The sequence below is a fragment of the Clupea harengus genome, chromosome 25 (genome assembly GCF_900700415.2).
Source record: "Clupea harengus chromosome 25, Ch_v2.0.2, whole genome shotgun sequence".
Lineage (NCBI taxonomy): Eukaryota > Metazoa > Chordata > Actinopteri > Clupeiformes > Clupeidae > Clupea > Clupea harengus.
Genome location: NC_045176.1, coordinates 11,984,892 through 11,997,280, shown reverse-complemented (window position 1 = coordinate 11,997,280; position 12,389 = coordinate 11,984,892). Strand labels below are relative to the sequence as shown.

The window sequence follows — 12,389 nt, the reverse complement described above, 5'->3', positions numbered from 1 at the left end:
ATATAGGATGACCTACTTTCTTCCAGGATGGCAAAGTGGTTGACAAGTGCCCAGGCTTAAATGATTAATTTAAAATGATCCATCATACTCCATAGTTCCATGATGGTCCCTTCATAGTCATGGTAAAACATGACCATGCACTTTACATAAACATTTATGCAACAGTTCAGAGTTTTGTGTAACTAAAACAGAAGAAAGGAGTTTACTTCGTTGATGACTATAAAGTGATGTAAACAAACTGCTATTACAGGCAGTACTTATGTTTCATTGAGATATGGGAAGTGTAGCGTAGGCAAATAGTATGTGAAGAACAGTATGCTGAAGAGAACAAAACACTACATTACTAAAGTTCATTCATCCTCTGTACACGTGACAAAAATGACTATTTATTGCTGAATTCACATTCCTTAATCCAACAAAATGACCGTAAAAAAAACCCCAAAGTACTTCAGTACTTCAAACACTTAAATTTTGGAACCATTTCAGTCTTCTCAGAGTTTTGGTTATCATTTTTGTAAGCTACAATCAAGTTTAGCACATGGCGCAGGACTTGTTTTGGTGTAGGAAAAATAACATGTTTAATTTGGTGCCACAGAGTTCAATTCAATATGAAGTTGGGTTGAGCATCAGATGAGTACCTGATTCACTACTGCATCTTCCCATGTGGAGAACACTGAATATACTCCAATCAAACTAGGCTGCGCTAACTGATAGCTGAGCTTTAATTGGAAGGATGGAGGGAACGTCTTTGGTGCACTTCTTTGCACCTCCAACTACAGCTCTCTTCCTCCCCTAATCTATAACTAGACATGTAATACAAGTCCAAACTTCTCATATTGCAAATAACTAAACGCAAGAAACCCCCCCCCCCCCCCCCCTCCAGAAAAATGTGTTAGTTTTTGACCATAAGGTGTGTTTCAAAAACACAACTGAAATGTATGAAAATGCTTGCTAATATATAGAATATTGCTCTTCCTAAGTAGCATCAAGAATGATGAGAATGACAGGCTGTACAATTGCAGTACACCTTTGTATTTTTCATGAAAGGTATGAGTGCTAGGCAGGATTTTTACTCCACAAAATTAGGGGGTGGGGATAAATAAATAAAACACTGATATGATAAAAACAACTAAACTAAAATCCCTGGATAGCCAGTGCTGGTCGGACTCATGTGGGTTTTCAGAGATATCTGCAACACCCTTCACAAACCTCAACAGCCAGCCTAAAAAAAGTGCCACTTAAGAAAAAAATATTTAAAAGAAAACAATGACATAAAAATTCCTTGGAAAAAAAAAAAAGTCCTTCAATATAACTCTGAGTAATTCTGCTTTGTTAAATGAACCCCTGACAAGTACCCTTTTGTATACATATATACTGAATAATGCCAGAGCAGAAATTTCATTAAAATATCTTCTTAAGACCCTGATATAAACACAATATACAAGTAAAAGCGAGTGCAGAGTTGGCACTCCAGAATTCACAGTTAGCAGAGGATGTCAACATTGTCAGTAGGAAAGAGGGGAGCAAGTGACTACAGGGGCAATGACATACATTGGCCACCAGTGGGTGATATTATACATGAAATTAGGTATATTGCACAAGAGTCTATGATGTCCAGACCTTCAACCAAATTCGTACAGGGCCTGGACACGCCGTTTCATTGACCGTGCCCAGCCAAACAGTCTGAGGATCAAGTGGGTTCAGTGGATGGGTTCAGTGTACTACCCTGAGGGCAGTGTGGAAATCACAAGAATGACCAAAAAAAAAAAGGTGGTGAACATGAAGAGACATAACCACAGCATCAGTCATTAGCTATAAAGGTAACAGGTCTCCAAATGAGATCCATCCCAGTTCCTCTCGACCCCCCCAGATTCCTGGGCTCCAGCCTGAGAACCCAGGGAAAGGTGATGGGCTGGGGCTGGGGCTGGGGCTGGGGCGGGGGTGGGGGTGGGCTGGGCTAGGGTGGGCTGGTGTGGGGGGGACGAGTCCTGGGATGAATGTTGTCTTGGCATAAGTGGAAAACAAAAGCTATAAACAGTCTCCATGGACAAAGGTGGACAGTACCGTCTGAGTCTCATGGATCTGCAAAGGCATTTGAAAAAACACATGGCCTTTTTTGTAGATGCGGGCACTGTTTGAACCGTCCAGCACTTATGGTTCTCATGGAGAGAAGGAGAGAAGTGCCCAAAAGCACAGCTCCCAAGACAGTGGTGTTCTACGGTCTGTGAAACCTGCAAACAAATGATAAAACGACAGCTTTAGCAATACACAAATGAGCATATAGAGAGCACAACAACCCGGACCTCACCCTTACTAGAGCAGAGGATGGGTCCCGCAGAACTTCTGCAAACAGTGTTAGAGCACCAGTATCACTTTGACCAGAAGGAAAGGACACATTTAAGGAGAATGATAAATTAAGATTAATAAATCCTGTAGTGCCCTTCCACTCTAAACTGACAGGTCCTTGATGGTTTTGTTCTTTTTTTTTTTGGGGGGGGGGGGGGGGGGGGGGCTTAAAGGTTGCTCTTTGTTTGTATGATTCGTTACAGTGATTTACAAACTGTTAAGTGGTTATACAGAGGGAAGAAGGAAAAACACAGACACGTCTAATACAAGACTGCTCTACATGGGCTTTACCTGGTTAGATGACGACTTGATTCATGCACCTCCATTTCATTACTCTTAAAATCGTTGAGTTCCTTCCTGATGGCAGCCTGCAGGAGACAGAACAGAACAGAACACGGCAGTCAGAGCAGTGCTGTAAACGGGCGATGAACACTCAACTCAAGACATGGACGTCGCTCCACCGCTCGCACTCTCTTCAGAGCCGAGCCAGCCATCCATCCCCTCCCTGCATCCACAGGACCTACATGATTCATGACATAGTCCATTTAACAGTCGGCCGTCTCTCTTTCCTCCAGCCCATCGCCTTTCCCCTCGCTCTTGCCCACCCCTCCAACCCCGGGCAGAAACGCAAAAACACAGGTTAAAAATGGACCCTGCAGTACTTCCACGACGCAGGGAGTAGTGAGCCTTTTATTTGAAGCTGGATGGATGTAGTTTAAAAGCACGGCATCTAAAAGGAAACGCCACCTCCTTGTTAACCTCTAAAACTGCCCTACATTCCAACATGGAAAGCCGTGCGTGTGTGTGTGTGTATGTATAAATAACCAGTAACATATATTGTATGTATGTGAATGAGAAAAAAAACGGTGATTCTCTAAATAACATTCCCAATGAAATACAAAGCATGGGAAGAACACTTGAGGGGCCTGAGGAACAGACGGCGATGAGGCAGAACCCAGCTCAACCCCACCCCCCACCTGGTTTCTCACACCACTGGAGAGGAACAGATCATCATCATCAGCGTGGCACAGAATGCCACCCAGCCCTAGGGCTCCGTCTGTCTCTCACTTCCTCTCCTGATTTTAATCAACAGGGCCATTATGCAACAGAACATCACTCCACGTTTCTCAGGTGCTGACCCCTGACACGCCAGCCGTGGCAAGCGCCAGCATCACCACAGCAACGGGGTCATAGTCCCAGCGTAAACCCTGCCTCCCTCACAGAAAATAAATGAATAAAAAAATTAAAAAAATGGGCTCTCTAAAAATCTGAGCCACAACTCGGTGAGCCGAAAATGCCAGGAGCACTTGCCATTGTTTGTGCTTTCTTTGGGAAGGAGCACAAAAGACAGGCTTTGCTTTTCTCTCTGTTTTTTTCCGGAGATGTTGTTAAAGGGGGGCACTCAGCAGGGGGGAAAAAGAAACACCTGCAACAGCACTGTTCCTGCAACATTATTTTACCATAGAGCGGGTGCACTGTGAGGCACTGATCCAATGGACTGGAGGAAAGACAACTAACTACCAGTGCCATTAGACTCTCCTGAAGAATAATATCATGGGTGACTTCACACTTTCAAGCAGCTGTATTTACATTTAGCCAGAGCTGCTACCATCCAGTCTAACAAAAGAAAACACTTCAAACTAAAATCAACCAAGAACAGAAGAGATGTGTTGTGCTCATCTCCTTCAAGCAAGCTAGCATGCACTCCTCTTGACAACAACTGAAGATATTACATAAGGTTCACACATTTTATCACTACAGAAATGTGTGAAGGTATGCAAAAAAAAAAAAAAAAGGAAAAAAACCTTTATCGTATAATTAACATGATCTCTCTTTTTCCAAAATCTTTCCACGGATTCATGCTCAGCTAAATAACACAAACATGGGCTGGTGAACATGTCTGATGAGGCAATTGACCAGAGCAATTGACCACATTTGCTCTGTTTGGCCTGTCCTGTGCACGCGAGTCAGTCGCCTCCCCTCTTCTCACCTTATCTGCCGCAGTGAGCCGTGTCCAGGGTTTGTCGGCCCGCCTGTCGTAGTCCTGGGCGTCGGCCAGTTCCACGTAGTCGCTGAAGTGGATCAGAATCTTGGCCAGTCGCAGCTCCTCCACCGTGGGCCTCTGGCTCAACTGGAAGAAAACAAGCCAGTGAGCTCCGCTGTTTAGCCAGCATCAGGGGGACCACTGAGTTTCACTTGTCGATCTGCATGACGGGGCCTACTAAGCCTTTTCCCTTAACCTGCACCAGGGGGACCACTGAGTTTCACTTGTCGATCTGCGTTACGGGACCTACTAAGCCTCATCCCTGAAGTGTCATCCTACAGCTTCATTCTTTAACCTTCACTTGGGGGGCACATGAATTTGACTCTTCAGCCTGAATCATGGGGATGATTGATATTTACTGCTCAACCTGCATCAGAGAGATGAGCTGACATTACAACTGAATCTCCACCAATGGGCCAGCTGAACAAGAGACCTTCAATCCCAAATTGGCTACATGTACCTTTCATGCTGAAATCCATTAATTAATGCAATGCACTCCAGTAGCACGCCGGAAATGCTTTCGTGCGTGTCAGGAAGGATGGTATAATCTCAGGGATAAAGAAACTTCCCTACACCCGGGCTGCCACAGTGGATCAGTAAGAGACCTACTCTCTAATTTGTGTAGTAGCCCCCAGCCTCTAGTCTACATGCTCCCTATGAGCTGCTGGGGACAGTCCAGCAGCCCTCACTGGAATGGCACACACACACACACACACACACACACACACACACACACACACACACACACACACACACACACACACACACACACACACACACACACACACACACACACACACACACACACACACATCTTTGTTTCTCATCTCACCTTCCGCGACAGCCTGCGCTTGATCTCCCTCTTCTCCTCCATCTCATCTAGCTCATTGAGGGCTGTGGGTAGACAGACACAGACAGACAGACAGACAGACAGACAGACAGACAGGGGTTAGAGGTGGCAGTAGCTCCAACATGTTGAGTGGGAAGCAGCAATGGCTGCAGGAAGGCTGTAGGGATAAACAGTTTATTGGCAGCGCACATTAGAATGTGAGGCAGCATCTGGACGACGACGACGACAACAACGGCAACGATGATGATGATGATGATCTCACATTCATACACCTCATGAGAAACCTCTCAGACTGGTCAGCCTCTCGCCCGTCTGCATCATTACAATAACTCTGTATTTGCTTGAAAGTAAATGAGATTGAAACTTTCCCTTGCTTGTATTCCCGTGTGGCAGGTAGACTTCTCGCCGTCTTAAATAACGAAGGACTAAAAGTTCAGAAGTACAAATGACATGCCTTTAAAACCAAAATTAAGCCTGACAGAAGACAAACAGAATGGCCAAAGCCACTGTTAGTCTGTGCCATTCAAGGAGGAGTCAAGAGGGGACTGACAGCAGACATATGCGACGGCCAGCCGGCCACAGACAGCTGAGAGCGCAGACTGTGCCCATCTAAAAGTCAACGACTTCTGGAGCCACACAACTGGCTCTGCAGTTCTCTTTAACTCTCAGGATATTAAATTCCATCCATAATCCGCTGCTGTCTGCCAGTAAGAGAAGAGCACCATGCATGACCCGATTACGATCATATTTAAATAAGCTTTTAGGGCGGTTTATAAACGGCAGCAGTATAGAGATGCTGACTGTGATATTCCTAGTGATACTAGCTGCTGACTAAAGTTCCACAACAGCCACATGCAGCCACATTTAATGTAAGTAGCGATGGCCACGTTGAAGAGCTATCTGAAGGAAAAGGCTGAATCTATGTTTGTGTGTGTGTGTGTGTGTGTTATTACAGACTACCTACTCTAATATATGCAACCTCTCGGGTGCCTAGCAACTTCTCCTGTGCTCAGTGGGATGAGACTGCATGAGACGTTGTGAGGGTCTAACTGTCTAGCACTGCATCCTGATTCAGTCTGGCACAGCCGACACACAGCCGACTCCTGCAGGCAGCCCACCTTCTGTGGCCCTGACTGAGCCGCTAACGAGCTACACTCAGTCACCTACCAAACACTGAGGGGGGTAAAAAAAAGGGATTCGGAACTAATGCGGAGTCCTTCATCTGTGAATGGCAGTCATTTGGCAAGCGTTTATGTTTTTGAGAAGATCTGTGTGTGTGTGTGTGTGTGTGTGTGACACTCACGTTTAAGAATGTTTCTCTGCTCCAACTCCTCTGCAGTGGGCCTCTGACTCAACCTCCTGCAAAAGCACAAATCACAACAGCAATCTACCTAACTGTAGGTATACACACGAAAAAAACACACACACACACAAATGTGAAATAGTCAACGTTGGTCATTTTGGTATTTTTTCCCGAAGGTCTCCAGCTTTAAAGTGTGACATGTGTATCGCTGGCTCCTGCCACTTATCCACAGACTTCGCTCCAAACCAAGTGCTGTTATGAAAGTAAAACTGACAGACAGGGGGATGGGTGACAGTTGAAGCTGCAAGAGCTTAGGAAAAATGAATCCTGCCACACCGCAGCCCCTTCAGTTGCATGCAGTGTGAGGACAATCAGATCTTAGTTTTCAAAAGCTTCGTAAAAGTCTCCAGCAATTTGGGGGGGAGAGTGCCGGGGTTATGGACAAATTGCACAGGCTGTCAGCGTGTCTTTGTACAGCCGTCGGAGGAAGACCCTCTGCAGATTCAACATGACATGAGAAAAGGCTTTGAAGAACTAATTGTAGGAAGCATTGGGGTGTAAAAGCGAACAAAAAGACAGTGAGAGAAAGACGGACAAAGAAATAGACTAAAAGACAAAAAGACCTGAAGGAAGAGAAACAGCACAAGAAAAGAAAGAAAGAAAGAAAGAAAGAAGAAATCAGCGCTAGACAGACTGTTGACACTAATCATATGTTTAAAAAAAAAAAAGGGGTCTCAAAACCAAAAGCTGTAGTCCACTGAGAACAGGTCAGCCCCCTGAGCCTGACCCCCACACAGCGCAGCCCTGTCAGCTCGCTCAGCTCCAGGCCTCCCAATGAAGCTCTCCACATCACATCATGTCACGTCACATCATGTCTGACACATCACTGCCATCTCTGATCTGTCCTGCTGATCTCAGCACAGTGAGGGCTCGCTCGCTCGCTCGCTTACTCTCTCGAGGCTGGCCGTCCATTTACGCCAGTCTCGTTCAAGGCCCTCGTCATCCTCACCTGTCACTACACAATGTCTTTCCTGTCGTTTGAAGACTTTTAGCCGGTTTGCCGTAATGGTGTTACATAAAAGGAGTTACACAAGGCAGTTTTTTTTTTTTTTTTTCGCCATATGAGTAAAGGGCACAACGAACGTAAATGTGCTTTTAACCACAAAGTGGGACAATGGCGGCTTATCAAACCACTGCAATCTCATGGAGACGGGTCAGCGGGGACTCCTCAAGGCTGGGTAAGGACGCCCGGCTGCCTGGATTTGGAAGTGTTTTTTTCCCCCAGACATTACAAGGCGAAGAGAGCCATTCTGAGCCGTCACATACACAGACAGACAGACAGACCGAAAAAAAGGCAAGACAAAAAGCAAGAAAGCAAAAGAGCAAGAAACAAGAACACAGCTTGGCCATTTTACAAGGTGCCACACATATTGCATATAAAGAATGATAAGGCTACCCTGTGAAGAAAGATTCAATAAAAAAAAAAAAGATTGAAACCTCACCTTTTATGCAGTGGCTTTTTAGTCAAGTTCACTCTTAATTCTGATATGCTGTTTGTTTATTATGTTTGATTGTTTTGGTGGTTTTATTGTGTTCCATTCTCCATATTTAAGGTTCTTTGGATCTATTTCGTTTTTTCTTATCCAGTCCCTTTTTATTATTTTTAGATTTTGATTTGTCTTAACCACTCTTATTTCTTTTACTTTTTTTGTCATTATGTTTAGTCTTTTATTCTTTCACTTGTATTGCTTTTATAAGTCCTATATGTTTCCTGCCTTTTTAATCTCTTATTCTACTTTTATTCTGGTTTATTTGTATTGTCATTTTATTCACCTTAACTGGAAAGCACTTTGATACAACTTCAGTTTTTTTTTTTTTTTTTTTTAAGTTCTTTATAAATAAATGTCACTCCACTTGACTTGACTTGACTCCCACCATCAGGGAGCCAAAAAGGGAGGCTGACTTTTTTGACTAGTTTCTTTTCATAACCAAAACCAAAACAAAAACAAAAAAAGAAACAACCACACATTTAGTTTGCTATCAGGATTAAAACATGGATGTTAAAACATACATGAATCAATTAATGTATTCAAGGGATGGTTTAGCTTTATGAAAGCACTGGTTTTGACTTCTAAACTAAAAGGACCAATATTATTCTTGTATGAAACACAAAATGACTGCAGGAGGCAGAGAGAGGGTGATGTAAGAAAGAAAGAGAGTGAGAGTGAGTGAGTGAGTGAGTGAGAGAGGACTGCAGGAGGCAGAGAGAGGACGATGTAAGAAAGAAAGAGAGTGAGTGAGTGAGTGAGTGAGTGAGTGAGTGAGTGAGTGAGTGAGTGAGTGAGTGAGTGAGTGAGTGAGTGAGTGAGTGAGTGAGTGAGTGAGTGAGTGAGAGAGAGAGAGAGACGACTGCAGGAGGCAGAGAGAGGACGATGTAAGACAGAAAAAGAAAGAAAGAACGAAAGAAAGAATGAACGAACGAGTGGGAGGGATCTGCTGCACCATTCTGAAACTGGGTCAGTTGGGTACCTCTCTTTGCAGCTAGTGCCCATGGCTCTGGGGGGGGGGGGGGGGGGGGGGTATTCATGAGGCTGTGGTGGTGGTGGTGGTGGGGGGGTGGTGGTGACAGAGGCTGTGGTGGTGGTGGTGACAGAGGCTGTGGTGGTGGTGGTGGTGACAGAGGCTGTGGTGGTGGTGGTGGTGACAGAGGCTGTGGTGGTGGTGGTGACAGAGGCTGATGCTCGGTAGCATCCGTCAGCAGCCGTCAGCAGCCGTCAGCAGCCGTCAGCAGCCGTCAGCAGCCGTCAGCGTGGCTAATTCAGCCAGGGTGGAGAGAAATGAGTCACACGTATGTTGAATGAAGACATCAAAGCCTGTCAGCTTAGTGGAAGAGATTTAAGTCATGAGGAGGCTCAGTTTTCTACCGCAGTTCTCTTACACTGGATACGCTCAGCAGCATCTTCACTGGAGGGAGGCAGCCTGCAATATCCACCTACTGCTGCTGCTGCTGCTGGGTAGTTCAGGTGGTCGCCCACACTTCAGCTCCTTCACTGAGCACAATTCATAGGAAGGCTTTGTATGATTGGTGTTTAGTGTGTGTGTGTGTGTGTGTGTGTGTGTGTGTTTGTGTACCATGAGCAACAACACACTCATGAATTCTCTGACCTAAATTCTGAATGGTGTGCTGTATGCGGGGAGCTTGACATAGCAAGGAACAACAGGATTAGAGGATACAGCTATAAATCGCAGCCACCCTCTCAGAATGCAAAAAAAAAAAAAAAAAAAAAACATTTGGCTGACAAACCCAATTTAATCAAACTGGGAACGTAAGAAAGCAATGTATTCACCGGCGTGTCATTGCGTACTCTATGTGTCTTCAAAAATGGAATGCCCAAGGAAGCACACATTTTGGAAGTGAGCTACATGTTAATACGTGAAGCTACAAACCCTTTAAATATCAATTAGTGGCTGTTAGTCATTCCATCCCTCTGCTCAAGGTCTACACAGCTGATGCCAGTATGTGGTAGCCTTGGAGATGTCCACAGACAGGTACTACAACTGCCTGGACTCTTTAAGAAGAGGCCTGAAATAATCAGTGAAGTAGTTCTTTTTTGAGATAAAGACATAACGTGTGTGTGTGTGTGTGTGTGTGTGTGTGTGTGTGTGTGTGGTTTCTAAAGTGTCAGCATTTAAAGTGATCACCCAACACAGCTGGTGTCCTCTGGAACATGAGTAACTACTGGTCACACCATCTGATTATTCTTGTCTGTGTGTGTGGGTAGATATGGGTATGACACAGCCCTGTGGGTGTGGAGTTAGTCTGCCAGCATGATGTCCATGTGCCAGTGTGAATGAGAGTGACAGAGTGTGTGTGTGTGTGTGTGTGTGTGTGTGTGTGTGTGTGTGTGTGTGTGCTCACCGTGTGAGCTTGGTCCCAATCTGCTGCCTGGACTCCAGCCTCTCCTCGTCTGTCAGCATGGGCAGGATGTTCTTCTCCTCCAGCTCCCTCTTGGAGGGCCGGTTACTCAGCTTGATGGCCAGCGAGTCTTTCCTCAGCACCTTCCGCGCCAGGGAACCTGGAAGAGACACGTCACATGGGGGCGTCAGCGGCGAAACATCCTACACAACACCGGGAACTTCCTCTTGACCACCCCCCCCAGCATGGGGTGTGGGCTGTGCGGATGACTAGACACCAGTGTCTCTGATCAGAGATGGTCAGATGTGACCAGATCTGACCCAGGAACAGTGGTTGACTTGTGCGTGAGGCGTGCCGCGCTCTGGCTTACTTGTGAAGAGGGTGTCGTCATCGTCATCGTCGTCGTCTTCCTCCTCGTCATCGTCTTCGTCGTCGTCTTCCTCGTCCTCGTCCTTGTACATGCTGGGCAAGTCCTCGTAGTCGGACTCATTTGGCATATTCTCCTTGTCGTCGTCACAGTCGATGACCGCGGAGGGGATTTGCCGGCTCTCCAGCAGGCTACACGGGCCGCCATGCAGCCCAGAACTAGGAGGGGGAAGGTAGAGATTGAGAGCAACAAACGATTCATCTTAGTCAGGATTAGGTGCAAGACATGCAAGTCCATTAAACTGAGCCAGTCAAAATCACACAGACTAACAGTAACAGACAAGAAGTAATTAATGAGAGAGGCAATGTTCTCAATACATAGGCTACAATATTACAGAGAGGACAAAGTACATAGAAATGTACTGTATACATACCTATATTTAGTCAGAGTAACACTACTCAATACCAGCCAGGTATGTCCTTTAAGTGTCAGTAAATACATACAATAATGGAGATGGTAACAAAGAGGTAACAAAACAACATACTTATATAACAGCTCCACTGCTGGCAACATTCTAATAATACTAGATACTAAATACTTCCCTGGCGAGAAATTCACATGAGATTATGTTTTCTAGCTACTGATGTCCGTTGCATGAAGTGCATGCACAGTGAAACATGACAGGGAATTAAGAGCCTGACTCACAGATTGACATAACCCAAAACAGAGCACAGGACCTACCAGTCACTCGGCCACATGTTTCAAACTTTGCATTCACTTCACGCTTCACATTCAGACACATAACCATCATCTCGCAGACACACTGTTCAAGTCTTAATTACTACACCTTGTCAACCGAGGATAAACGAGCTTTTTGCACCAAAATAATATGACGCATCACTATATTGCCCTTGATTGATTTATAAAAGAAATAACAGGGTAAAACATCCAAGGGGATGAATACTTTTTATTTACATACATACATATATACACACACACACATCAAAATAAATTTCATAGAATGATGGTTATTTGATTCTGGATTTTAATTATTATTTTTTTTTCTCAAACAGGCACTTGGATCTTATTCATTCTCAGTTGAGTCTAGCTTTTATTCTGTTCTATACACATTATCACTTAGTAAATTAATCCGCAGCATTATTTCAAAGTAATCACTAATTAGGTGACACTCTAAATCTGTTAAGTATTTCAGTAATTGTGCTCAATCTTGCGCAAAAACACACATTGCTCAGGACTTCCGCCATTTAAAAAGCCTTTCAAGTCTGACTAATTTCCCTATTACGCAATTATTACCTATCTCCAGCATCCTCTCTCCGAATCACAACGCAAGCTGGAGGCCATCATTAACACACAACCGAGTCATACCCTCATCCCTTTCTCCCTTCACCTGATGACTCACAAGCTGTGTGTGATGATGGGGCTCTGAGGAGTAGGGCCCAGGTGTGTGTAAGCATGTCATCTTGTAAGGAAGACGTTCATCCTATTTCAATGGGATTGTGGCAAAAGGGCGTTTGCCTCCTATTCGAGCCAGCTGCGGCTGCG

At 44.9% G+C, this 12,389-nt stretch overlaps 1 protein-coding gene across 2 annotated transcripts in view; it reads right to left on the bottom strand.

The window, feature by feature from the left end:
- Positions 1-1,937: 1,937 nt before the first annotated feature.
- Positions 1,938-12,389, bottom strand: part of LOC105898478 (phosphatase and actin regulator 1) — a 50,291-nt gene continuing 39,839 nt past the window's right edge. For both annotated transcript variants that reach the window (XM_031562996.2, XM_031562995.2), the window contains exons 6-12: positions 10,830-11,044; positions 10,463-10,619; positions 6,544-6,599; positions 5,223-5,284; positions 4,337-4,477; positions 2,638-2,714; positions 1,938-2,231 (exon numbers count right to left, since the gene is read on the bottom strand). In XM_031562996.2, the coding sequence (XP_031418856.1) occupies positions 2,216-2,231; positions 2,638-2,714; positions 4,337-4,477; positions 5,223-5,284; positions 6,544-6,599; positions 10,463-10,619; positions 10,830-11,044 (724 nt within the window). In that variant the 3' untranslated portion in view covers positions 1,938-2,215. The remainder of the gene's footprint in view (positions 2,232-2,637; positions 2,715-4,336; positions 4,478-5,222; positions 5,285-6,543; positions 6,600-10,462; positions 10,620-10,829; positions 11,045-12,389) is intronic.